This window comes from Panthera onca, chromosome A2 (assembly GCF_046562875.1).
Source record: "Panthera onca isolate mPanOnc1 chromosome A2, mPanOnc1 haplotype 2, whole genome shotgun sequence".
Classification (NCBI taxonomy): domain Eukaryota; kingdom Metazoa; phylum Chordata; class Mammalia; order Carnivora; family Felidae; genus Panthera; species Panthera onca.
The window spans coordinates 115,786,119-115,812,838 of record NC_138340.1 but is presented as its reverse complement, the minus strand read 5'-3'; the positions used below and the strand labels follow the sequence as shown (position 1 = coordinate 115,812,838).

General features: G+C 36.0%; 1 protein-coding gene across 3 annotated transcripts in view; it reads right to left on the bottom strand.

Annotated features, from left to right (window-relative positions):
- Positions 1-26,720, bottom strand: part of STK31 (serine/threonine kinase 31) — a 76,520-nt gene that overhangs the window by 732 nt on the left and 49,068 nt on the right. For all 3 annotated transcript variants that reach the window (XM_078441356.2, XM_078441349.2, XM_078441351.2), the window contains 4 exons: positions 26,357-26,443; positions 25,552-25,701; positions 21,022-21,144; positions 10,729-10,797 (listed from right to left, as the gene is read on the bottom strand). In XM_078441356.2, the coding sequence (XP_078297482.2) occupies positions 10,729-10,797; positions 21,022-21,144; positions 25,552-25,701; positions 26,357-26,443 (429 nt within the window). The remainder of the gene's footprint in view (positions 1-10,728; positions 10,798-21,021; positions 21,145-25,551; positions 25,702-26,356; positions 26,444-26,720) is intronic.

Below are 26,720 nucleotides of genomic sequence, written 5' to 3'. Positions count from 1 at the left end.
GTTTGACACTATGAAATTATTACACTGAAGCTCTGTCTGGAAGGGTAATCTCCTTTACTGATCAACTGTCTCTGGTTTCAGTTTTGAGGTTATCACCTCTAGGAACTCTTCACCACTACCATTGTCATCATTCTCTTTTTTTTTTCAATTTTTATATCATCATCATCATGGGAGCCAGAATTTATTAGGTATCACTATTTCAAAGTTATTTGTATTATCAATTTAAACAACACTATAAAACTGCTCTTCCATTATTTCCACCTGACAAAGCATCTGGGATGTCTTTTTTTCCTCTCTATGATGACTCCTAACAGAACATATTTCACACTGAATAAAAATCACCTATTTATTGCTACTGTCCTCATTAGACTCTAAGATCCTCAAGATCAGAAATTTTAGTATATCACTTCATCCCCAACACATCCCCTAGCACAGTGGTAGGGATATAGCAGATATTCAGTAAACACCTGCTAAATTTATGATTGACAATGCCCACATTGCACTCTACAGAATGTTTTTTAAAATATTTAAAGACAGAATCTTCAACAGATATAAACAACTAAAAATTACAAAATCTAAATGAGAAAAAATTAGCACATGCTTGTGAAAACCACAAAAGTAGATTTAAAACAAGTAGAAAATCATATCAGGATTTTGGAAGAAGACTCTCATCACAAATGTGTCAATTTTCCCTAAGTTAATTTATAAACCTTATATGATTCTAAAAAAATATAATCATTTTTTTGGAACTAGATTTAGTTAACTGTAAAGATCTTTTAGAAAAACAATAAGCAAAAAGTGACATGAAAGCTCTAATAAAAAAATAGCAATGAAGGGGCGCCTGGGTGGCGCAGTTGGTTAAGCGTCCGACTTCAGCCAGGTCACGATCTCGCGGTCTGTGAGTTCGAGCCCCGCGTCAGGCTCTGGGCTGATGGCTCGGAGCCTGGAGCCTGTTTCCGATTCTGTGTCTCCCTCTCTCTCTGCCCCTCCCCCGTTCATGCTCTGTCTCTCTCTGTCCCAAAAATAAATAAAAAACGTTGAAAAAAAAAAAAAAAAAAAAATAGCAATGAGGAAGAAATTAGCCCTCCCAAGTATTAAAAGGTAAAAATCTGTTAATTAAAAGAATATAACACTGAAATATGAAAAAAAAAACCAATGAAACAAATTAGGAAAACTAAAAATAAACTCCAGCACAAATGAAATTTTAGTATGCAAAACAATGACATTTGAAGGGAGGATATAACTTTTTAATAAAAGGCACTGGGACAAAGGGATACCCCATGGAAAAAGATAAGATCAGATCTATTCCTCACACCAAAGGATAATTCCAAATGTATCAAAAAATCTAAATGTAAAAAATAAAATTATATAAGTACTAGGAAAAAATTACTCAACTCCCAAAAGTAATGACAAACAAAAAATTCTTCCTTAAGCTTTTCCCTCTCATAGATTACTAAATTTCACTAAATCTTAAAACACAATTAAAGAACAAATACAAAAACCATCTCTCTAAAACTCAAACTTAGGGGCACCTGAGTAGCTCAGTCAATTAAGCATCCAACTTCAGCTCAGGTCCTGATCTCATGGTTTGGTTCACGAGTTTGAGCCCCGCATCCGTCTCTCTGCTATAAGCACAGAGCCCTCTTCAGATCCTCTGTCCCCCCTCTCTTTGCCCTTCCTCTGCTGGTTCTCTCTCTCCCTCTCAAAAATAAATAAAATAAAATAAAATTAAATTAAATTAAATTAAATTAAATTAAATTAAATAAATAAATAAATAAATAAATGTTTTAAAAAATCAAAACCAAAATTAACTATGTATCTGATGATATAATCATATAGAAAATAATTCAAGTAACTTTAAGACATGTATTTTGACTTTACGATCTTAGTGGGATAAAATTCTAATGAGATTTATCCTAAGAACAAATAGAAAAACCTACCAGGAAATGTTAAAAACTATATCCAAGAACCTTAAGTATCTCTAATAATATCATTGTTATTACTAAACTATTACATTTGTTGTAGAATAAAGCTATTATGTAACTGCTAATATCATAAATATTAAGATAATTAGTGTAAAAGGAAGAGGAGATTTAAATTTAAGTAAAATGTCTATAATCTTGAATTTGACTTGGAAAAACTTATATAATGTATTCATTTTTACTTTTCTTTTTTTAAAAAAAAATTTTTTTTGATGTTTATTTACTGGTGGGGAGGACAGAAGTGGATGAGACAGAGGATCCAAAGCAGGCTCTGGGCTGTCAGAGCCCAATGTGGGGCTCGAACTCACAAACTGTGAGATCATGACCTGAAGCCAAAGTCAGACACTCAACCGAGTCAGGCGCCCCTCATTTTTATTTTTCTAAAAAAAAATATGCACTGCCTTTTGAAAAGATCCAATAACAATGAGCAACCTTTAAACCCATATCTTTGTCTCCAAATTTCCAACTAAAAGGATTCAGGTTTCCTTGGAAAACTGACCAATCCAGTTATTGGATAAGGATTGTAGGAGATAATTAGGTACATAGTATCATGCAAAAATCAATTTATAAAAGACAGATCTGTGACAAAAGTCACAGGATGCATCTTAAATAACATTCTCCAAAAAATGGGACAACGTGAGCAAAAAATTGACTTAAAATTAAATGAGACACATGAAACTATGTTTAAATCTATTACGATTTTAAAATATTTAAAACAAAATTTTGAAATCTGACTGATGTCTTCTGGAGGCTACAAAGACACCAACTCACTATTGTTAAAATTGCTTTCCCTGAAATTACTGAATGAAGTAAAATTTAGGGTAACCCAATATCTGGTGAGACAAAGTTTATTTTTACAGAAGGATTCCAATTAATAAACACAGATGCAGTAACAGAACTGAAAAATCACCATTCTTCAATAAAACAAAATATCTATACTACAATCATCAATTAATGCTAAAACTATTAGGCAGTAAATGGAAAAATTAATTAATGCATGGATTAGGCTGAACCCATTGATCACTCTTACTGTGACACCTGACACCTTATGACACCCCTCACATGATACAACAGATGTGGAAAGCACCACCTATAATACATACTTGGTGTAAAAACTGAATCTGAGGGGTGCCTGGGTGGCTCAATCAATTAAGCGTCCAAGTTCAGCTCAGGTCATGATCTCACAGTCCCCCCTGTGTCGGGCCCTGTGCTGACAGCTCGGAGCCTGGAGCCTGCTACGGATTCTATGTCTCCCTCTCTCTCTGCCCCTCCCCCACTCATGCTCTGTCTCCCTCACTCTCAACAAATGAATAAATGTTAAAAAAAATTTTTAAAAACTGAATCTGAATTAATTATGTCTCCATATCTACAAGTTTTTTTTTTTAACTGGAGAAAGGGGAAATATGAAGTAATACCATAAAGATGTAATCAATCAATTCCAAAATGTGAAATTAAAGTTTCTTCACCAAATAAATGGCATGTAGAAAAGGATGTGGGTGTGAGGAAACTTTACAGATCACAGGAAATTTAATAGATATATTAACCAAATACAATTTGATCTTGCTGAGATCTTGATCAGAAAAAATACATATATATAAATATATTTGAGAAAATTAAGAAACTAAAACATGACCTTGAAGAATTATTTCTGGGTGGGGGGAACCTGGGTGTCTCAGTCGGTTGAGTGTCCAACTTCAGGTCAGGTCCGTGATCTCATGGTTCATGGGTTTGAGTCCCATATCAGGCTCTGTGCTAATGACTCAGAGCATGGAGCCTGTTTCAGAGTCTGTGTCTCCCTCTCTCTCTGTCCCTCTCCTACTAGCACTCTGACTCTGTCTCTCAAAAATAAATAAACATTAAAAGAAATTTTTCTAATAAAAAAAATAAAAAAAACATTGCTGGGAAGGTAAGCTGGTACAGCCACTGTGGAAGACAGTATGGAGGTTCCAAAAAAAATTTTAAATAGAACTACCATATGATCCAGAAATTCCACTTCTGGGTATTTATTTGAAGAAAACAAAAACACTAACCCAAAAAGATATACACTGCAGTATTATTTTATAATAGCCCAGAACTATAATAGCCCAAAACTAAAAACACTAACCCAAAAAGATGTTCACTGCAGTATTATTTTATAATAGCCAAGATATAGAAACAACCTAAGTGTACATCAACAGATGAAGAAAATGTGGTGTAAATTATGGAAGCAGCCCAAGTGTCTACCCATAGATCAAAAGATATAGAAAATGTGGGTACGTACACAGACACACACACACAATAACAATACAAGTATTATTCAGCCATAAAAAAGAATGAAATCCTGCCATTTGCAACAACATGGTTGGACCTAGAGAGTATAATGCTAAGTGAAATAAGAAATGCTCAGTCAGAGAAAGACAAATACCATATGATTTCACCCATGTGTGGAATTTAAGAAACAAAACAAACGAGCAGAAGAAAAAGAGAGACAAAACAAGAAACGGCCTCTTAACTGTTATTGTGTAACTGACAGAGGTATTACAGGATAATTAATTCACTAGTTACCATGTAACTGCATAGTGTTGGCACAAGGATCAATAAACAAGCCAAGGAACAGAATAGAGCCCAGGATTCATGAGTACATGGAAATTTGGCACAGAACAGAGTGGCATCATTCATCAGTGGGGACAGAATGACACTTGAATAAATGGTGTTGGGTCAATTATCTATCCACATATAAAAAGATACAATTAGAACCTTACTGAATATATACAAAAATGGATTCCAGAGAGATTAAAAATACAGAGGGGAAACAGAGGAAAAAGTGAGTCCAAAAAATGGCAGATGAAGAACATTTACCACAATAGAAAAGATTCATTCATTCAAAAAATATTTAATAAGGTTTTACTATATCTCAAACCCTGCTATGGACACTAGGGATACAACGATGCACAACACAAAGTCCCTGCCCTTACTGAGCTACAGATTAAATATAATTTTTTAAAAACTTAATGAAACAATAATCTATTTTTATTTTTTTAATGCTTATTTATCTTGAGAGGAAGTGAGCGAGTACAAACAGGAAAAGGGCAAAGAGACAGGGATAGAGAGACTCCCAAGCAGACTCTGTGCCATCAGCACAGAGCCCAACGTGGGTCTCGAACTCACAAACTGTGAGCCAAAATCAAGAGTCAGATGCTCAACTGACTGAACCACTGAGGCACCCCCCAATAATCTATTTTTAAAAGGATAGATACATACATAGACTTTTCTGGGAAGATTCACAATAACAATGGTGCTTCTGGATGGCTGAGGTACATAATGATAGAGATGTGCTTCTTTTCGTAACTTTTGAATATTTTATCATACATACGATATATTAAGGAACTACCTTGAAATCAACATAAGAGCTGTACAACAGAGAATGAACTGCTCTGAACTTAAGCAGAGGCTGAAGGCCATCTGTTGGATCTATTACTGAAGAAATTCTTCTGAGGGCTAGAAACTAGTGAATTAATTATCCTCTAATACCTCTGTCAGTTACATAATTCCATGATTTCTCTCCACTTGTGATATCGCCCCTGTAAGGTCTAGACTACAGTTCCCTCATTTGTTTGATAACTACGTGTGATTGCAAAACATAAATAAAGACAGCCCCATTCCCAGCACTAACAGCTGCCTCAGATCACACAAGCAAATACTACACAAGCCAAGTATTCTTCTAATTTGATTTCCACAAGTAGCTACCCACATTAAATAAAGACTTCTATTTACTCACCTTCTTTATGTATACACCTAGCAGAGTGCCTAGCACACAGCTAATGGATTACAACCTGCGGTAGGCAAACTTCTAAGATGTTCCCCAATGATTTCTCCTTCCTGGTATTCATGTCCTTATACAATCCCTTCCCGCTGAGTGTAGGATTGACATAGTGAGTTGGTAATGAAAAACTGTGACTTCAGTCTAGCTAACAGACTCTGTCTACTACTTTCTCTGCTCATACACTTTGATGAAACAAGCTGCCATGATGGAAATATGGCAAAAATTGAGGGCAACTGCTGGTCAACTAGAGGGGAACTGAAGTCTATCAACAATCATGTGAGCTTAAAAGTAGATCTTCCTTGGGGCGCCTGGGTGGCTCAGTCGGTTAAGCGGCCGACTTTGGCTCAGGTCATGATCTCGCGGTCTGTGAGTTCGAGCCCCGCATCGGGCTCTGTGCTGACAGCTCAGAGCCTGGAGCCTGTTTCAGATTCTGTGTCTCCCTCTCTCTGACCCTCCCCCGTTCATGCTCTGTCTCTCTCTGTGTCAAAAATAAATAAACATTAAAAAATTAAAAAAAAAAAAAAGTAGATCTTCCTCAGCTGAGCATTAAGATGACTACTACAGGGGTGCCTGGGTGGCTCAGTCAGTTAAGCGACCGACTTCGGCTCAGGTCATGATCTTGCAGTCCATGAGTTCGAGCCCTGCGTCAGGCTCTGTGCTGACAGCTCAGAGCCTGGAGCCTGTTTCAGATTCTGTGTCTCCCTCTCTCTGACCCTCCCCTGTTCATGCTCTGTCTCTCCCGGTCTCAAAAATAAAACGTTAAAAAAAAATTTTTTTTTAAAAGATGACTACTACAGCCTAGAAGATAACTCAATTGCAGCCTGTGAAAGACCCTGAAGCAGAGAACCCAAAGAAGCCATGCTCAGATTCCTGACTCACAAACAATAGGACAGTAAATGTGTGTTAAATCACTAAATTTCAGGATAACTTGTTGCAGTGTAATTTTTATATTAAGCCTAAAAGAGGAGTTTCAAGTGTTCACTTTGGGGGAAGCTGTAACCTCTAACGTAGCAGTACTGGTATTTTTCTAATGGCAAGAAATTTGTATCATAGGTTTTTTAAAAGTGTAAGACATTATCAACTTTGTTATCCCATTTCTATACTATAGCCAGTAAGTGTAATAAAATATCTCATAGTCTCCCAAAAATTGTCTCCAATGTTTTTTACTACTATCCAAGAAGTGTGGAAAGCTCCTTAGTAATCATTTCTAATGATTGTTTTTTAAATGCTAACTTCATGGGATATTAGATGTTACAAAATACAGTATTTCTGTGGCCAAATAAGTTAAAGGACTACAGAGTTAAATAAAACTGTATGCGTTCCTTCACTGCAGTCCACACAATCAAAATGGCATGAGATCATGTTATCTGGAAGGAAGAAATAAAACTGTTTTTGTTCATAGACAGATAACAACTGTCTGTACTAGAAAATCTGAAAGCGGGGTGCCTGGGTGGCTCAGTCGGTTGAGCGTCTGACTTCAGCTCAGGTCATGATCTCACGGTCCGTGGGTTCGAACCCCACGTTGGGCTCTGTGCTGACAGCTCGGAGCCCAGAGCCTGTTTCGGATTCTGTGTCTCCCTCTCTCTCTGACCCTCCCCTGCTCATGCTCTGTCTCTCTCTGTCTCAAAAATAAATAAACATTAAAAAAATAAAAAAAAAAAAAAAAAGAAAATCTGAAAGCACCAGAAAAAGACTACTAGAACTAGTGACTATAGAAATGTTGTCACATATAAAGTTAACATACAAAGGTCACTTTCCTATATACAGCAATGAATAAGTGGAATTTGAATTTAAAAACACAATGCACACGAAAAAAAATATTTACATATAAATCTAACAAAAAAGGTATAAGATCTATATGAGGAAAAGTGCAAAACTCTGATGAAAGAAATTAAAGAACTAAATAAATGGAGAGATATTCCATGTTCATGGATAAGAAGACTCAATACTGTCAAGGTATCAATTCTCTCCAACTTGATCTATAGATTCAATGCAATCTCAATCAAATTCCCAGAAAGTTATTTTGTGGATATGGACAAACTGATTCTGAAGCTTACATGAAGAGGCAATAAGACCCAGAATAGCTAACACAATATTGAAGAACAAAGTTAAAGGACTGACATTACCAACTTCAAGACTTACTATAAAGCTACACTAATCAAGAAGACTTTGTGGTATCAGCTAAAGAATAAACAAATAGATCAATGAATCAAAACAGACCTGTTAATTATAGTCAACTAATTTCTGACAAAATAGAAAAGGCAATACAATGAAGATAGTCTTTTCAACAAATGGCACTGAAACTAGACATCCATATGAATCAAGACACAGACCCTACACTCTTCACAAAAAATTAACCCAAAATGGATCACAGATCTAAATGTGAAAGGCAAAACTAAAAACTCCCATACATAACATAGGAGAAAACCTTGATGAAGTTGGGTTTGGCGATGACTTCTAGATACAAGGCCAAATGCCATGAAAGAAGAAACTGATAAACTGGATTTCATTAAAATTAAAATTAAAAATTTCTGCTCTGCAAAAGACACTGTCAAGAAAATTAGAAGACAAGCCACAAATTATGAGACAATATTTGCAAAAGACATTTCTGATAAAGGACTGTGTTTTAAAATATACAAAGATTTCTTAAAAGTCAACAATAAGAAAACAACATGACTTAAGATGGGCCAAAAACTTTGCCAGACACCTCACCAAAGAAGATATATACAGATGGCAAATCAGCATATGAAAAAAATGTTCCAGATCATGTCTCAGAAAAATGTAAAATAAAAACAAGATACCACTATATATCTAGAATACTAACAATACCAAATGCTAGCTAGCAAGGATGTGGAGCAATAGGAATGGTAACGCAAAATGGTACAGCCACCTTAGAAGACAGTTTGGCACTAACAAAACTAAACATTCTTACCATACAATCCAGCAACTGTGCTCCTTGGTACTGACCCAAGGGAATGAAAATTTATGTCCACACAAAACCTGCACATGGATATTTATTCATAACTGTTAAAACCTACACAAAACCCAAATGATCTTCAGTAGGTAAATAGGTAAATAAACCGTGGTACATTCAGAAAATGGAGTATCATTCAGCACTAACATGAAATGAGCTATTAAGCCATGAAAAGACCTGGAAGAACCTTAAATGCATATTACTAAGTGGGAAAAAGCCAGTCTGGAAAGGCTACATACTGTATGATTCCAACTACATGACATTTTAAAAAAAGCAAAACCCTGGAGATAGTAAAAAGATTGATGGTACCAGGGGTTTAGAGCAGGCAAAACACAGGGGATTTTTAGGGCAGTGTAAATACTTTGTAGGATACTATAATGGTGAATACATGTCATTATACACTTGTCCAAACCCATAGGGATACACAATGCCAGAGGGAACCCTAATGTAAACTACAGACGTTAGGTGATAATGGTTTGTCAATGCAGGTTATCAACTATAACAAATGGACCACTCTGGTGGGGGATGCTAATGGACTATGTATATGTGAGAGGAGGGGGTATATGGGAAATCTGTGTACCTTCCTCTCAATTTTGCTGTGAACCTAAAACTTCTCTTTAATAAAATAAAGTCATAAAAATAGTTGTAAAATATTTTAAATAAGTATTTTTTTAATGACATGAGAAGGGCACCAGGGTGGCTCAGTCAGTTGAGCGTCCAACTCGATTTTTTCAGCTCAGGTCATGATCTCACAGCTCATGAATTTGAGCCCCATATCAGGCTCTGTGCTGAGAGCATGGAGATTGCTTAGGATCCTCTTTCTCCCTCCTCTTTCTGCCTCTCCCCTGCTTGTCCTCACTCTGTTCTCTCTCTCAAAATAAATAAACTGTAAATTTTTTAAAAATGGCATAAGAACTTTTAGAGTTTGATTATCATACCTCCATAAACTCATTTACTGTCATATTTATAACCTATTAATATCTAGTCATACTGGACTATTCCCTTTCAAAAGAATTTAATATTTTAATGTCTTAGTGCAGGTTATTATCTTTACCTAGGCTACCATCATCTCATTCTACCTCTTGTAAACTCCTAATTCAATGTTGAAGATTCTCCTCAAATTACTTGGGTGGCATTTTCTACCTACCCCTTCCCTCTCCCTTTCTCTGCAGAATTAAAAATTATCTTTCTCCAAAGTACTTTCTTAGTACCCTCCTTAGGGATCTTGGTTGTTCACTTGTTCACATTTCTAAATTATCCATTTATTCAATGCTGCAATCCTGGTAATCTAGGATCTAGTTCAATTGCCAGGGTAAAATAGATACTCAAAATACGTTGGCTGGGGGCGCCTGGGTGGCGCAGTCGGTTAAGCGTCCGACTTCAGCCAGGTCACGATCTCGCGGTCCGTGAGTTCGAGCCCCGCGTCAGGCTCTGGGCTGATGGCCCGGAGCCTGGAGCCTGTTTCCGATTCTGTGTCTCCCTCTCTCTCTGCCCCTCCCCCGTTCATGCTGTGTCTCTCTCTGTCCCAAAAATAAATAAAAAACGTTGAAAAAAAAAAATTTAAAAAAAAAAAAAAAAAAAATACGTTGGCTGAATACAGCATAAATGGCAAAGCAATATGAATGATAAACATACGACAAAGAAAAGATAAAGTTAGATACTTATAAAAAGTAGTAAAACATTAATTTTAATATGATCTTGAAAGATACCATAAAGACTATTTTTAATTATTACTTATATTATTTATATAATTTGTGTGGAAAATGGACAACCTAGCAGTATTTTCTAGCAATAATTCTCTGGCAGTAGTGTAAACAAGGCATTTGAATTTTTTCAGTATTTCTTTATTGTGAATGCTGTTTTGCATTCTTACAAAAAAGTAGAGGGCATTTTCAAATATTTACATTTTACATTACTGCTACACCTACAGCATATGTTTCCAACCAGTAAATGACAAAACGACCACATACCAAATGAAACTGATCCACTTTTGGGATTCCATCTTCATTTGTCTCAAATTTCTGATTTTGAACAGAAAGCTGTTAAAGAAAATGAGAACAAATAAATTCCCAATGTAACAAAACATTAATCCTTACAACCCAGTCAAATCTGGAACTCTTCAGATTCTGCAGAAAAAAGAAGGGCTCACTCAAAGGACACACATTATCTTTTAAAGAATAAAAACACTTTCATGTTAATAACTACTTGTTCACAGATAACAGTTCCTGGGGCTCCTCAAGTATCAATCAGATTTGATGAATAAACTACATGCAATTTCAATACTTCATCACCTTTTGAGTAAATATATTAAAACTCAGCAGTTTATATCATGTTGGTTGTATACATTAAGTACAAATAAATTAAGCATGTTTCTTTCCTCCCTAATACTTAACCTATATAATTCAAGAAACACGTGTTAAACTTTTAAAACTCTTACATATGGAGAATTTCTTTCATACACAAAGTATTCCAAATCCTATTTATTTCACCCAGCACCAACAACCATCAACCAATGATCACTTTTACCCTATGCACAAACCCATATATATTGTTTTTGAGGTAAATCCTATATGTCTCATAATTTCACCTGTAAATATTTTAGTACATATTTCTAAAAGATAAAGTCTTTTACTGTGACACAATATTATCAGATTAAAAATCAGTAAATTTTTTTAGTAATTCTTTAATACAGGCATACCTCAGAGATATTATGGGTGTGGATCTAGACCACTGCAATAAAACAAATATCACAATAAAGCAAGTCAAATGAATCTTTTGCTTTCCCAGTGCACATAAAAGTTACATTTATATCATACTGTAGTTTATTAAGTGTACAATAGCATTATGCCTAAAAGAAAAACCATATATATATATATATATATATATATATATATATATATATAAATTAAAAAATACCTACTGTTAGAAAATGCTCACCATCATCTAAGCTTCAGTGAGTCATAATCACTGATCACAGATCACCATAATGAATTTAATAATAATCAAAAAAGCCTGAAATATTATGAAAGTTACCAAAATGTGACACAGACACTACGTAGACAAATGCTGTTGGAAAAACGGCACCAACAAATGCTTGACACAGGGTTGCCACAAACTTTCAATTTGTAAAAAATGAAGCATCTGCAAAATGCAATAAAGTGAAGCACAATGAAACTAGATATGCCTGTATAAAATATCATTTTCAATTTTTTTAAGATTTTATTTTTGAGTAATCTCTATACCCAACATGGGGCTCAAACTTAACAACCCCAATCAAGAGTTACATGTTCTACCCAATGAGCCAGCCAGGCACCCCTAGTTTTCAAATTTTTAATCATCTTATAAATATCATAAGTTACTTTACTTATATAAAGTTTATTTAAATCCATACCCAAATAAGTTCCACACACTGTAATTTAAAAATGAGCAAAAAGACAGGGTGCCTGGGTGGCTCAGTCAGTTAAGCATCCAACTTCGGCTCACGTCATGATTTCACAGTTCACAGTTTGGGCCCCACACTGGGCTCTCTGCTGTAAGCATGGATCCTTTGTCCTCCTCTCTCACTGCCCCTCCCCTGCTTGTTCTCTCTCTCTCTCTCTCTCTCTCCCTCCCTCCTCTCTCTCTCGCTCTCAAAAATAAATAAACATTTTTTTTTAATGAGCAAAAGGACTTCTGGTTTATTCCTGCTTCTCACCATTAAGTAAAACTATGTTTCAAATAACATAACAACCAAAGGCGATCTCCAAAAGGTCAAAAGAGGAAAATAAACTGATTAGAGACCCTGGGACGGGAGGAGTGAGAGTGACAGGGTGTCTTAAGGCCCCCACATAAAAAAAACAAAAACAAAAAAAATGTGACTCAAATAGGATAAACTCAAATTAATGAAACTTCTGAAAACTAAAAACAAAACAAAATAATCTTGAAAGCAACCGAAGAAAAACATTACCTACTGAGAAATATCAATTTGAATAACAGAGCATTTCTTATGTGAAACCATGGAAACCAGAAGGAAGTGGCACATCTTTCACCCGATAAAAGAACTTTCAACCACAAATTCTATATCCAGCAAAACTATCCATCGGGAAAAAAGGTGAAATCAAAATGCTCTCCAATGAAGGGAAACTAAAAGAATATGTCACCAGAAGACATACTCTTAAAGACTGGCTAAAGGAAGTACTTCAACCAAAAAGGAAATAAATTTTGAAAGAAGTACGGGGTGCAGCACCTGGGTGGCTCAGTTGGTTAAGCATCCAACTCTTGGTTTTGGCTCAGGTCATGATCTCACAGTTCATGGAACTGAGTCCTGCAACACGCTCTGCGATGCACAGCCTGCTTGGGATTCATTCATTCTCTCTCTCTCTCTCAATAAATTAAATAAACATTTAAAAGAGAAATGAATATTGGAGCATCAGGAAGGAGTAACAATGGAAAGAACAGAAATATGAGGGAATACCAAAGACTATCCCTCTCACCATAAGTTTCCTAAATCATATACAATGACTGATTGTATTACACTATCTCACATTCAAGACAATGCTGGTTAAAAGTAGGAGGGCAAAGGAACCTAAACAAAAGGCTTCTATACTTCACTCAAAGTGTTGAAACACTGATACCAGTAGAATGTAATAAGACACATACATATAATATCCATACTAACAACTAAGAAAACTACAGAAGGCAATACACTCAAAAACACCATAATAAATCAAGATCAACTCTTAAAAAATATTCAAGTAACCCAAAGGAAGGCAAGAAAAATCAATAAATAAGAAACAGAAGAAAAAAAACAAAACAAATAATAAAATGATAGATTTACTCCCAAAGTATCAATAATCACCTTAAGTGTTACAACAACATAAATTGACCTAGAGAGTATTATACTAAAGGAAAGTCAGACAGAGAAAGACAAATACCATATGATTTCACTTCAATGTGGAATCTAAAAAACAAACAAAATAGACGCATAGATACAGAGAATAATCTGGTGATTGTTAAAGGGGTGGAATTTGGGGGAGATGGACAAAAGATGAGAAAGGGATTAAAAGATAGAAACTTTCAGTTATAAAATAAACAAGACATTGGGATGCAATGGAAAACACAGGGCATATGGTTAGTAATAATTCAGCAACTTTATATGGTGACAGATGGCAACTAGATTCACTTCATAATGTGTATATATAAATGCTGAATCATTATATTGTGCACCTGAAACTAATATAATATTGTAAGTCAACTACATTTCAATTAAAAAAATAATAAAATTTCCTAGTGTTAACTAGAAAATTCCCATGTTTTAAAAATATTTCTTAAATCACCATAAGTATCTACTACCTCAATTAAAAAGCAAAGACTTAGCAAATATAAAACACAATGCAATAGTATGTACAACCATATTTACAAGAAATTGACTTCAAATTCAACACAGTTTTAAAATAAATGGATGGTAAAAAAAAAAACACCACACAAAATTACTTTTAAGAACAAAGAGATGGTCATATTAATTATAAGATAAAGTAGATGTTAGAGCAGAGAAAATTAGTACAAAGAAGGATGTTACATAATGATAAAAGGATCAATACACCAGAAAGACATTACAATCCTAATATGTACACACCAAACAATAAGATCTTAAGATATAGGAAGCAGAAATGGTAAAGTTGAAAGGAGAAATACACAAATTCAAATTAGAGTTGCAGGCTTCAGCAGCTCTCTCAAAAACTAATGAAACTACTAGATAGAAAAACAGTAAGGATAAAAAGATATGAAGAACATAATTAACGAGATGTAATTTACATGTATATGTATAGTAAATTCCACCCAATAACAGAATACACATTTTTTTTTTCAAGATCTCAAGAAATATTCACCAACATAGACCATATCCTAGCAATAAAACAAACCTCAACCAATGTTCAAGGATGGTATCACATAGATTACGCTCTTTGGCCACTATTAAATCAAAGTAGAAATAGAGAAATACAGTAAGAAAATGTCTGAACACACGAAAACTAAATACCACAGTTCTAAATAATTCATGGTCAAGAAGAAATCTCAAAGGAAGTTAAAACATACATAAAACAAAATGAAACGGCAGGTAAGATTTGCTTACTGACTCCTGAGATTCCCAGGAGCATCCAGACAAACTCTTAAGAACCATGTGGTTCAAGTGCTACAGGCTGAAATAGATTACTATTTCCCTTACCTCTGTTATCCTACACCTTTCAACAAAAGCTTCAATTTCCTATATTAAAACTCTTTAGAAGTGAAGTAAAGCATGGCTTCTGTTTTCCTGACTGAACCCTAACTGAGTCCTCAAAACTACATTCTATCCAGCATCAAAGCAAAGAAAATTGCAGATTATAAGAAGTTAATAAAAAGAAAACTACAGGCCCAAAAATGGTATCACTCAAGTTAAGCTCCCAAGTCAGTAAACCAAGACTTATTAATATCTAACTTAACTTCAGTTTCAACCTCCCCCCAGGAATGTAACCTCTAGACAATCAACATAGGAATTTCCTGGTCAGCACTAGGAAATTTACTGACAAATCCCCTTTGTTCCCCTTAGGAGAATGATCTTGCCTAAAACAATGGATTTTTTGCAAATGATTCCTTTTATTCTACTTCCACTTTACCTTTAAAAACCTTTCCTTTTCTATAGTCCTTTGGAGCTCGCTTCTACTTACTAGACGGGATATTGCCAGATCCATGAATTGATTAATAAAGCTAATAGATCTTTAAAATTTATTCAGTTGACATTTTGTTATTTAACAAAGGCTTATCTTCTAACAAGCCTCTTACTAAGAAGCTAATTAGCCTCTTATTAGCATGAACTAGCACACTGATCTAAGAGATAATTAGAAAATTTTGAGAATTCATAACAGGTAAAAATGCCAAGGCATGATTAACTAGAAGGCAAGATGAGGGAGATGGAAGAATCAAAGTAGAACACAAGTTGTTGGCTCAGATGACTGGAAAAGGCTATTGGGGGAAAGTTGGGTGAAATGGGATAGTAGTAAAGAGTGCACATTCTGGAGACAGACTGGCTGGGTTTGAATCTTGGTTCCACCTCTTAGCAGCCATGGGATCCTAGACAAATCATCTAATTTCTCTTTGCCTCAGTTTCCTCACTCATAAGGCTGTGGGGAATAAGCTTAGGAATTCCCTGAGCTTGCACCGATGGGTCAACAAGCCATAAAGAAATAGAAAGACACAGGATGTACGCATCCAAAATTAGATAAACAAGATTAGGTAAACAGGGCAAAGGCCCCCAATATAGGACAAAGGTATAGGAACAGGAAATCTCAGGATGAAAATACCCAAGACTGGGTAAACAAGATTAGGTATTCAGGGAGGAAGCACCCCCCAATTTAGCACAATAGCAGAAAGCTGCTTTCACAGGAAGGAAGGACCAAAATAGGTAAATAGTTAAACAGGGCTATAGACAGCAGCAGGGCAAAGTTGCCCAGAGTGGAGCTAATTAGCAAAAGATAGATGCCTTGTTGACCCTGATGTAGCATGCTCTGTCTTATCCCCTAGGCTAGCTAAGATAAACAGATGGGGTACTTCATGCCTGCTGTAAACAACCATCTGCCTGGCATCAGGACTTTGTTTTTTATTGACCCAAACCCCTAATATGTTTTTACTGACCAAAACCCCTAATACCACATATCTTCAAAACCCCCTTTCCCTCACACCTATGAGTTAATGTTCACAGTTTAGTTGTCTCTTTGTGCATGCCCATCATGCTTATAAGTCTTCTGATCCTAGTAAAAATGGAGCAAGGACCCTTACTCAGGCTCTTGTCTCCTCCTGGACATTAGCCTCTCTCTCATTTCAATCCTGCATCCACTCTCTTGCTGGACAAGAGAGAACTCCAGACCCAGAGTCTACTACAAAAGACCACTGCAAGAATTAGGTTGGATAAATACATGCAAAGTAACTGATACATAGTAAGTACTCAATAAGTGTTACCTATTTTTGTTTTTTAAGTATCACGTAACTCAGGACATAGGGTTAGGAATGTAAAATGTTGTTTTTATAAGGGCCTCTAGTCTTATCCCTAAGAATAGCTTGGTAACTAAATGTTGACAATAGTGAATCTGGTTGAAGAGTATAAAGAGTTTCATGATTCTTTGTTTCTGAGTAAAAATTTCCACAACAAAACAAAAACTAATAGTTGTGCTTGTCCTAACTGGCCCACTTTGATCTTAGTGATAATGGTTTGTATGACAGACTAGATTTCCTTTCTTATAATTGCTAGAAGAAAGATTAGAGCTATCCTAAGTGGCTTATCCATAGAAAATGTATTCATCAAGGATAGAAAAAAGGCTTGTTTTTCAATCAGTACTAATCCCTTTGAGTGCTATTTTCAGGTCATATCTGAGCCCAATGAACATGACCATGATCATTTTGCAGTGTCTGCTATAAGAAAAGAATGGCAACACATGAATTGTGTATCAGCAGTACTAAACAGGTTTCAGTGGTGGATATTTGGTAGTACTCTCATTCATGGTTTGATTTTATGTTCACACCCTCTCTTTCTTATCTACTTTCAATTTATCATGTCTTGTTCTATTTTAAAGTACTTCTGTGAATGAATTGCCTTGTGTCCTTTCTGGAACAATATAAGGTATCTAGTAAATTAAGATGAAGTTATGCAGCAGGAATGTACACACTACTGGAAACTCTGGCCAGAGAACTGGGTTACTGTCATAAATATGGGAGCTACTAACAAATAAATGGTACCAGACACTAAGAGAGTAAATAAGAAAACCCAAGGAAAGGCTATACAGTGAAAATTTTAGTAGAATGTAAGGAAAAATGGTGGGGGCACTAACACTTAACATGCATTAAAGAAGAGTAAAAGAAATGCCCAGTCACAAAGGTAAAAGGAACTCAGAAGATGTGCCTTAGAAAACAATGAGTAAAGAAATTACCGTGGGGGCACCTGGGTGGCTCAGTTGGTTAAGCTGCCGATTTCAGCTCAGGTCATATGATCTCACCATTTGGTAGTTCAAGCCCCATGTTTGGCTCTGTGCTGACAGCTCAAAGCCTGGAGCCTGCTTCAGATTCGGTGTCTCCCTCTCTCTCTGCCACTCCCCCACACACATACTCCCTCCCTCCTCTCTCTCTCTCTCTCCCTCTCTCTCAAAAATAAACATTAAAAAAAAAAGAAATAATTCACACACCCACACAACATTGAGTCTTCAGTCTATGACCATGATGGCTTCGTATTTGTCTTTCTTTGCCCCTGCCCTGCTTGCACTCTCTCCCTCTCTCTCAAAATAAACATTAAAATAAATAAATAAATAAATAAATTACTGCGGATTTTTTGTTTTGAAATTTTTTAATGTTTATTTCTGAGAGAGAGAGAGAACGAGCCTGGGAGGGGCAGAGAGAGAGGGAGACACAGAATCTGAAGCAGGCTCCAGGCTTTGAGCTGTCAGCACAGAGCCTGACATGGGGCTTCAACTCACAAAGTGCAACTTCATCACCTGAGCTGAAGCCCAACACTTAACTGACTGAGCCACCCAGGCACCCGTTTTGTTTTTGTGATACACCAGACTTAACCATATTTTTAGGCTGACGGAGAAGTACAGAATAAGAAGAAATACACTGAGGCAGTAATTGACATCCAGGTATAATTTATATAAAATATTTTATAAGTCAGTTAAGCACCAACTTTGGCTCAGGTCATGATCTCGTGGTTTGTGAATTTGAGCCCCATGCTGGGCTCTTTGCTGACAGCTCAGAGCCTGGAGCCTGCTTCAGATTCTGTGTCTCCCTCTCTCTGCCTCTCCCCTGCTCATACTCTGTCTCTCTTTCTCAAATATAAACATCAAAACAATTTTTCAAAAAAAAAAAGGCCCAGAAGCATTTTTGCTGAAATTGTATTGAATCCATAGACTTATTTAAGAATTCACATCCAGAGGTACCTGGGTGGCTCAGTCAGTTGAGTGTCCGACTTTGGCTCAGGTCATGATCTCACAGTCCATGAGTTCAAGCCCCACGTCAGGCTCTGTGCTGACAGCTCAGCCTGGAGCCTGCTTCAGATTCTGTGTTTCCCTCTCTCTCTGCCCCTCTCCCACACACATACACTCACTCTCTTCTCTTCTCTTCTCTTCTCTTCTCTTCTCTCTCTCTCTCTCTCTCTCAAAAATAAACATTAAAAAAAAAGAATTCACATCCATACAACATTGAGTCTTCAGTCCATGACCATGATGCAACTCTCCATTTATTTACATCTTATTTAATTTTGCTCAATATATCATAGTTTTCAGGGTATAGGTCTTACGTATCTTTTGTCATGTTTATCCCTAAAAACTCCGTATTTTTGATACCTATGTAAATGATTTTAATTTCAATTTCCTATTGTTGGTTGCTAGTATAGAGAAATACAGTTAATTATTATGCTGACTACATCCTGCAACCTTGCTAAACTTACTGGTTAGTCGTAGTAGCTCTTAAGTACATTCCTCAAGACTGTACATAATTAATCATGTCATTTTTGAATAAAAACAGCTTTACTTCTCCATTTTTAAACTGTATGCATTTTATTTGTTTTTGTAGTCTTATTATACTGGCTAAAACTAGGATCAGCAAACTCTCACTTGCACACCAAATTTATGCCACTGCTTATTTCTTATACAGCCTACATGCCAAGAATGTTTTCACATTTTTAAGTGTTTAATAGAAAATTAGGAGTGTCTGGGTGGCTCAGTTAGTTAAGCACCCAACTCGATTTCAGCTCAGGTCATGATCTCACAGTCATGAGATAAAAACCCACATTAGGCTCTGCACTGACAACACAGAGCCTGCTTGAGATTCTCTCTCTCCTCTCTCTCTCTCTCTGCCCCTCCCCTGCCTTCACGCTCTTTCCCTCCCAAAATAAATAAATAAACATTTATTTTATTTATTTTTTTAATATGAAATTTATTGTCAAATTGGTTTCCATACAACACCCAGTGCTCATCCCAACAGGTGCCCTCCTCAGTGCCCATCATCCACCCTCTCTTCCCTCCCACCCCCATCAACCCTCAGTTTATTCTCAGTTTTTAAATAAACATTTAAAAAGTAAAATAAAGAAAAGAAAAGAATACTATTTCGAGGCACCTGGGTGGCTCAGTCAGTTAAGCATCCAACTCTTGATTTCAGCTCAGGCCATGATCTCCCAGTTCGTGAGTTCAAGCCCCATATCAGGCTCCGGGCTGGCAGTGCAGAGCCTGCTTGGGATTCTCTCTCTCTCTCTCTCTCTCTCTGCCCCAATCCCTGCTCACTCTCTCTCTCTCTCAAAAATGAATAAACTTGAAAAAAAAAGAATACTATTTCATGACACATTAAAATTATATGAAATTCAAATTTCAATTCCATAAATAAAGTTTTACTTATTTATTTATTGCAACAGAGCCATTCATTCATTTACATATTTTATGGCTACCTTATGGAGCAGCAGAGACTATATGACTCACATAGCCTAAAATATTTACCATCTGGCCCTTTATAGAAAATTTTGCTGACCCCTGGGCTAGAACCTCCAGAACAATGTTAAGCAAAAGAAATAAAAACAGAAAAATATAAAAAAAGAAAAACAAAAAAAAGAAGTAAAAACAGATATTCCTCCCTTGTTAATACCAATCCCTCAAAATTCACAGGAAAGAATAGGTTTAAGCCATGGATTAAAAAACAGCTATTTGGTTTATAATGAAAACAGGAACACTTACTCAAGGCTCATTTAACATTTACTTTCCACATATGCAGGAACTGCTTACAGATTAATATAGGACAAAATTATCTTCACTGTTAATCTTGCCTTAAAGAAAGGTAAAACAATAGCATAATATGTAAAATATATATCAAGCAAATTGTAGAAAGTATACAATAGGTGACAGGAAGTATATGAATAGTTTTTGAAAAAACTGTAAAAAAAAGAAAAGAACAATTTTCTACTAAATTTTTCTAATTTTTCTTCTAAAAATCTACCACTGCTTTTCATCCAGAGCAATATGTTGAGCAAAACCACTATAAAATTATCACTTTATATACTTAAGCACATACAAATATGTTTGTACATATATATGTATATGTATATATATATACACATATACATATATATGTATATGTATATACATATATATACATATATGTACATATGTTTGTACATATATATGTATATGTATATATATACATATATATGTATATGTGTATATATATACATATACATATACATATATGAAACTAATCTATTACAATAAAAAATTACATACCCATAATAAAAGGCAGCCATAAGCATACAAGTCAGAACTTGGAGAAGCAGGCTTTCCCATTTTCAGTTCAGGTGATATCAAACTCAAGTCACCAACCATCATGTTCACTGAAGCTCTCTGATTCTACAAAAACAACAGGTTAAAAATTTTAGAGGCAACACAGATGAGTTAAGTCCTCTGCATTTAATTAACACAAAAAAACAAATTCATTTGAAATATCTCATTCTCTCTTGCTTTAAAATATTTTTATTCAATTTTTGCTATTATAAATTGCTCTTAAAATTAGTCTCATACAATTAATAGTGAGACTTTGGTTACATTTCACATTACAGATTGAAGTAGATTAAAAACCAAAAAACACCAATTATTTAAATATTTGGTACTTCTTGTAAAAATAAAGTTCATTAGGGCAAGAAGGAGTGCTATTTTCTAATTCTGAAAATTCTAAATAACTTTAAAAATTGGAAGTCAACAAAGTACTTTCCTTCCTTACTGATCATTTTTTAATTTGCTTTCTTTTTAATTTTTTTTTAATGTTTATTTATTTATTTATTTTGAGAGACAGAGTGTGAGCGGGAGAGGGGCAGAGAGAGGGAGAGACACAGAATTCAAAGCAGGCTCCAGGCTCTGAGCTGTCAGCACAGAGCCCGACTCCAAGCTTGAACTCACAAACCATGAGATCATGACCTGAGCCGAAGTTGGACGCTTAACCGACTGAGCTACCCAGGCGCCTCATTTTTTAAAATTGTTTTAATGTCTATTTTTGAGAGAGAACAGGAGCAAGGGACGGGCAGAAAGAGAGAGGGAGACATAGAATCCGACACAGGCTCCAGGCTCTGAGCCTCTGAGCTGTCACCACAGAGCAGGAAGTGGGGCTCGAACCCGTGAACTTGTGACCTGAGCCGAAGGTGGACACTTAACCGATTGAGTGACCCAGGCGCTGTGATCATTTTCTTTTTTTTTTTAATGTTGTTTTTTTGTTTTTTTGTTTTTTTTACTCTTGACAGAAAGAGAGACAGAACGTGACAGGGGAGGAGCAGAGAGAGAGGGAGACACAGAATCTGAAGCAGGTTCCAGGCTCAGAACTGTCAGCACAGAGCCCAACACGGGTCTCAAACTAACAAACCGTGCAAGATCATGACATGAGCCGAAGTCAGACACTTAACTGAGCCACCCAGGCACCCCTGTTTTTGGGGGTTTTTTTGAGGTACCAAACTATTTTCCAAAGTGATTCCTCTATCTTTTCACATTCTCATCAGCAATGTTTGAGGATTTCAATTTCTCTGCATTCTTGCGAACATTTTATTGTCTGACCAGTTTTTTTTTTTTTTTTAAGTTTGTTTAGAAAGAGAGAGAAAATCCCAAGCAGGCACCCTGTCAGCGCCAAACCCAATATGGGTCTTGAACTCAGGAACAGTGAGATAATGACCTGAGCCAAAATGAAGAATCAGATGCTTAACAGAGTGCAACACCCAGGTGCCCCAGAGCAATTCCCTTTTGACTAGTATAAGTCATAATGCTTTATACTTCAGTCATCTGCAAATCACACGGTAATGCCACCTGTGTATATGCAGTCTTAATGGTTTTCATATGGTAGCTCAAAAAGATGAGAAAATGAAAATGTAAAACTATAAAGAAATGCTGGATTATGAAGGATTTATACAATGTATATTTATTGAAATATTTATCATATTAGTTTTTCTGAAAATTAAGATAATGTCCTAAGAAAAACAACTAAATGAGGAGTTTAAAAAGGTTCTCAACTGGTAAGGGTCCTGGTTAACTCACCTTTTGAGCATGCCATTTGCATTATACATATCATAATTACTCCAAGAATTATTCTTCCCCCTTTATACTGACTTGTCAACTGTCATTATCCCCCAAAACATTGTTTTAATTTTCATTTAAAATTATTTACACTGAAATACTGATTAAACTCACCTTTGCTCAACTTTTTCACACTACTTTCAGATTGAAATATTAATCAGGAAGAAAAATTTGAAAGATAGTCTGTTGTCAAGATCACTGCTTTTCAGACTTTACAGTGCATGTGAATCACCTGGGATCTTGTTAATATGCAAATTTTTATTCAGCATTTTTGGGATGGAGATTGTGCATTTCTTCTTTTTTTTTTTTAACGTTTATTTATTTTTGAGACAGAGGGAGACAGAGCATGAACGGGGGAGGGGCAGAGAAAGAGGGAGACACGGAATCTTAGGCAGGCTCCAGGCTCCGAGCCATCAGCCCAGAGCCTGATGCAGGGCTCGAACTCACAGACCGCGAGATTGTGACCTGAGTTAAAGTCGGATGCTTAACCGACTGAGCCACCCAGGCACCCTGTGCATTTCTTAACAAGCTCTCAGGTGATGCTGTAGCTGCTGGTCTTTTGGTTACACTGTGAGAAGCAAGGATAAACATACTGGGAGGAGAAGACATAATTAACAATTAGTGGTATGTGCTAAGTAATTATCATGCTAATTACCTTTACCTTTACAATCACTCTTTAAGGTAGATATTATTCCCATTTTATAGTTGATTTAGCCTCAAAGAGTTTAAAACCCAAGGTCACACAGCAAGTAAGTGGGAGGGTAAGAATTGCAGCCAAGGTCTGAATCCAGGGTTCATGTTCTTGTTACTGATCATCCTTTGACATTAGAAATCACTGGAAATGGTATACTTGGAAAATGATGGAGAAGGGGGTAGTGGGAAGAGCCCAGGTGGCTCAGTGGGTTAAGCATCTGACTTCAGCTCAGGTCATGATCTTGCGGTTTATGAGTTAGAGCCCCCTATCAGGCTCTGTGCTGACAACTCAGAGCCTGGAGCCTGCTTCAGACTCTGTCTTCCTCTCTCTCTGCCCCTCCCCTGCTTGCTATCTCTCTCTCTCTCGCTCTCTCTCTGTTAAAAATAAACATTAAAAGAAAAAAATTTTTAAAAGGTGGAAGAGTTACTATAGAGCAAAACAAATATATATAGCAAAAAATTCCACTCCCAAGGGAAATGAAAATATATGTCCACACAAAAATTTGTACACTAATGTCCATAGCAGCATTATTCACAATAATCAAAAAGTGGAAACAACCCAAATGTCTATCAAATGATGACTATAAAACCAAAATATGGTACACCCACAGAATAAAATATTACTTGGGCATTTTAAAAAAGGAATGATGTTCAGATGCATGCTATAAGACACATAAACCTTGAAAACATTACACTAAATGAAATAAGCCAATCACAAAAGGCCACATATTGAATGATTCCATTTATAGGAAATGTCTGGACTAGTACATCCACAGAGATGAAATTGAATTAGCGGTTTCCAAAGGGCTGAGTAAAGGAGGAAATGAGGAGTGACTGCAAATTCATATGGAGTTTCTTTTGGAGGGAGTGTCCTGAAATTAGAAAGGTGATCAATGTACCACTGTGTCAATATACTGAAAAACAGTACTGATTGTACACATTATAATATGTGAATTATATCTCAATAAAGCTGTTGTTTTAAAAAAGAAACCTGGGCCGCCTGGGATGCTCAGTCAGTTGAGTATCCAACTCTTGACTTCAGATGAGGGCATGATCCCAGGGTCATGGGATCAGGCCCTGCATCAGGCTCCATGCTGCACATGGAACCTGCTTAAGATCCTCTCTCTCTCCCTCTGCCACTCTCCCTTGCTCATGTGCACATGCACTCTATCTCTAAAAAAAATAAAATAAAATTTAAAAAACTGCTGCCTTGTGATCATATATATTTTGAGGCCACCCATTCTGCCAAAAAAAAAAAAAAAAAATAGACCACAATATGCTCTTTCATTGTCTGATATCTCCTATCTCTACAAACTGCTTGTTCTGAGGTAATATGACACCAAATTAGCAACTAATGTAGTTGAACCAGCACTTAAACTAAATGGAAAAGTCCAGGGATGCCTGGGTGGCTCAGTCAGTTGAGCATCCAACTCTTGATTTCAACTCAGGTCATGATCTCACGGTTCATGGGATCAAGCCCCAGATTCTCTCTCTCCCTCTCTCTGCCTCTCCCCTGCTCACATGTTCTGTATCTGAAAATAAATAAACTTTAAAATACTTTTACATAAACAAACAAAAAAAAACCCAGAAAAGTCCAAGGTTCTCAAGTTTCTAAAAATGCCCATTAATCAAAAAATAGCAAAGTACCTATAACTACATTCAATCTACATGGGGGAGGGCACAAGCAGAAGGGGACACAGAGTTCTCCTTGTATATATCCAAGGAATTAAATATTTCTTGATGATGAAAAAATAATTAACAAGTAGTGTCGTCAATGCCAATGAATATGATGTTAGTCTGCTCCTAATACTTAGGTTTAAAAAATACAATACACAGACTTAGAAACTCTTGTTCTAGCACCTAGCTGGTAACAGTTAATTGTTTATATTACATGCTACATGTCTTAACCAAGGCAAAGATCTCATAATAAATTACCATATTATGTAAAAGGCTGAACTAATGTCTAATAATATTAAATATTAACCTATTTGTAAAACCACTATATTTTACCACAGATTTGGTGAAGTCAAAATCTCCGACAATTCCTTGTTCACGATTTAAAGCAAATACATTGTTCTGATGAAGTGATCCATGAATTATGTCAGCCTTGTGCAATGTATGCAGGCCCTGGGCAACACCTCTCATGACCTTTAAAGCTTCCTACAGATAAGCACACAAAAAAGAAGTCAGGAAGTAGGCAAATCATTTTAACACTGAATCTTTTCTTTAACTAAAAGACTTTTCCAGGAGAGTACCTCCAAATGATCCTTTAATAAGAATATAGCATAGAGAAGGAATTAAAGACCTGAAGCCCTGATTATGTAACATCATACACATATAACTTAAGACACTACAGCCCCTAACATTGAGATTACAAATAATGAACATATAAAGCACCTAGAAAGAGAGACTAAATAGTGTTACCAGATAAGAAGAATCAGGGCATCCTGTATTTTTATTACTAATTCAAATTTACAATACAAATTAAAGCTGTTACTTAAGCACTTATAATATCAAATACACTATACTATGCAATTTACATACAGCACAACTTAAAGGTTATAAGCATGGGCTTTGGTACCAAAAGACCTAATTTCAATTCTCATCTTTGCCTCTTGCTGAGGACCCTGTGCAAGTCACTGAATCTCTGTGACCCTCATTTTTCTCATCTGTATATAACAGCATCACAGGGTTGATGTGACAATGAAATAGCCTGATACCAGGCAAAATTTTACATAATATATAAAGCATGTAGTATTCCCTCTAACATTAGGTGTTATTTTCTCATTTATTAGAAATAGTGTTTTTTACTCACTTCTGAAGTTAAAGGCACACTGGCTTGAACAGCACTCAGGTTTGCCCGAGGATAGTACGGGACCATCAGATAAGCCATAGGATCAGACTAAAAAAGCAAAACAGAATGAAACTCAAAGTGAAAAATTCTTCAATGTATTTTCAGTATACAGTGATTATACAAAATAACTTTCTCTTTTTGTTAAAAGGAATGAACTACCTTTTTAAAGCTTGGAGGTAAAACTTACTGTAAATAAAATGTTTTCTGTAAGAGATTAGCATAAAAACTTTACTGGGGTACCTGGATGGCTCAGTCGGTTAAGTGTCCGACTTCAGCTCAGGTCATGATATCGCGGATTGTGAGTTCGAGCCCTGTGTCAGGCTCT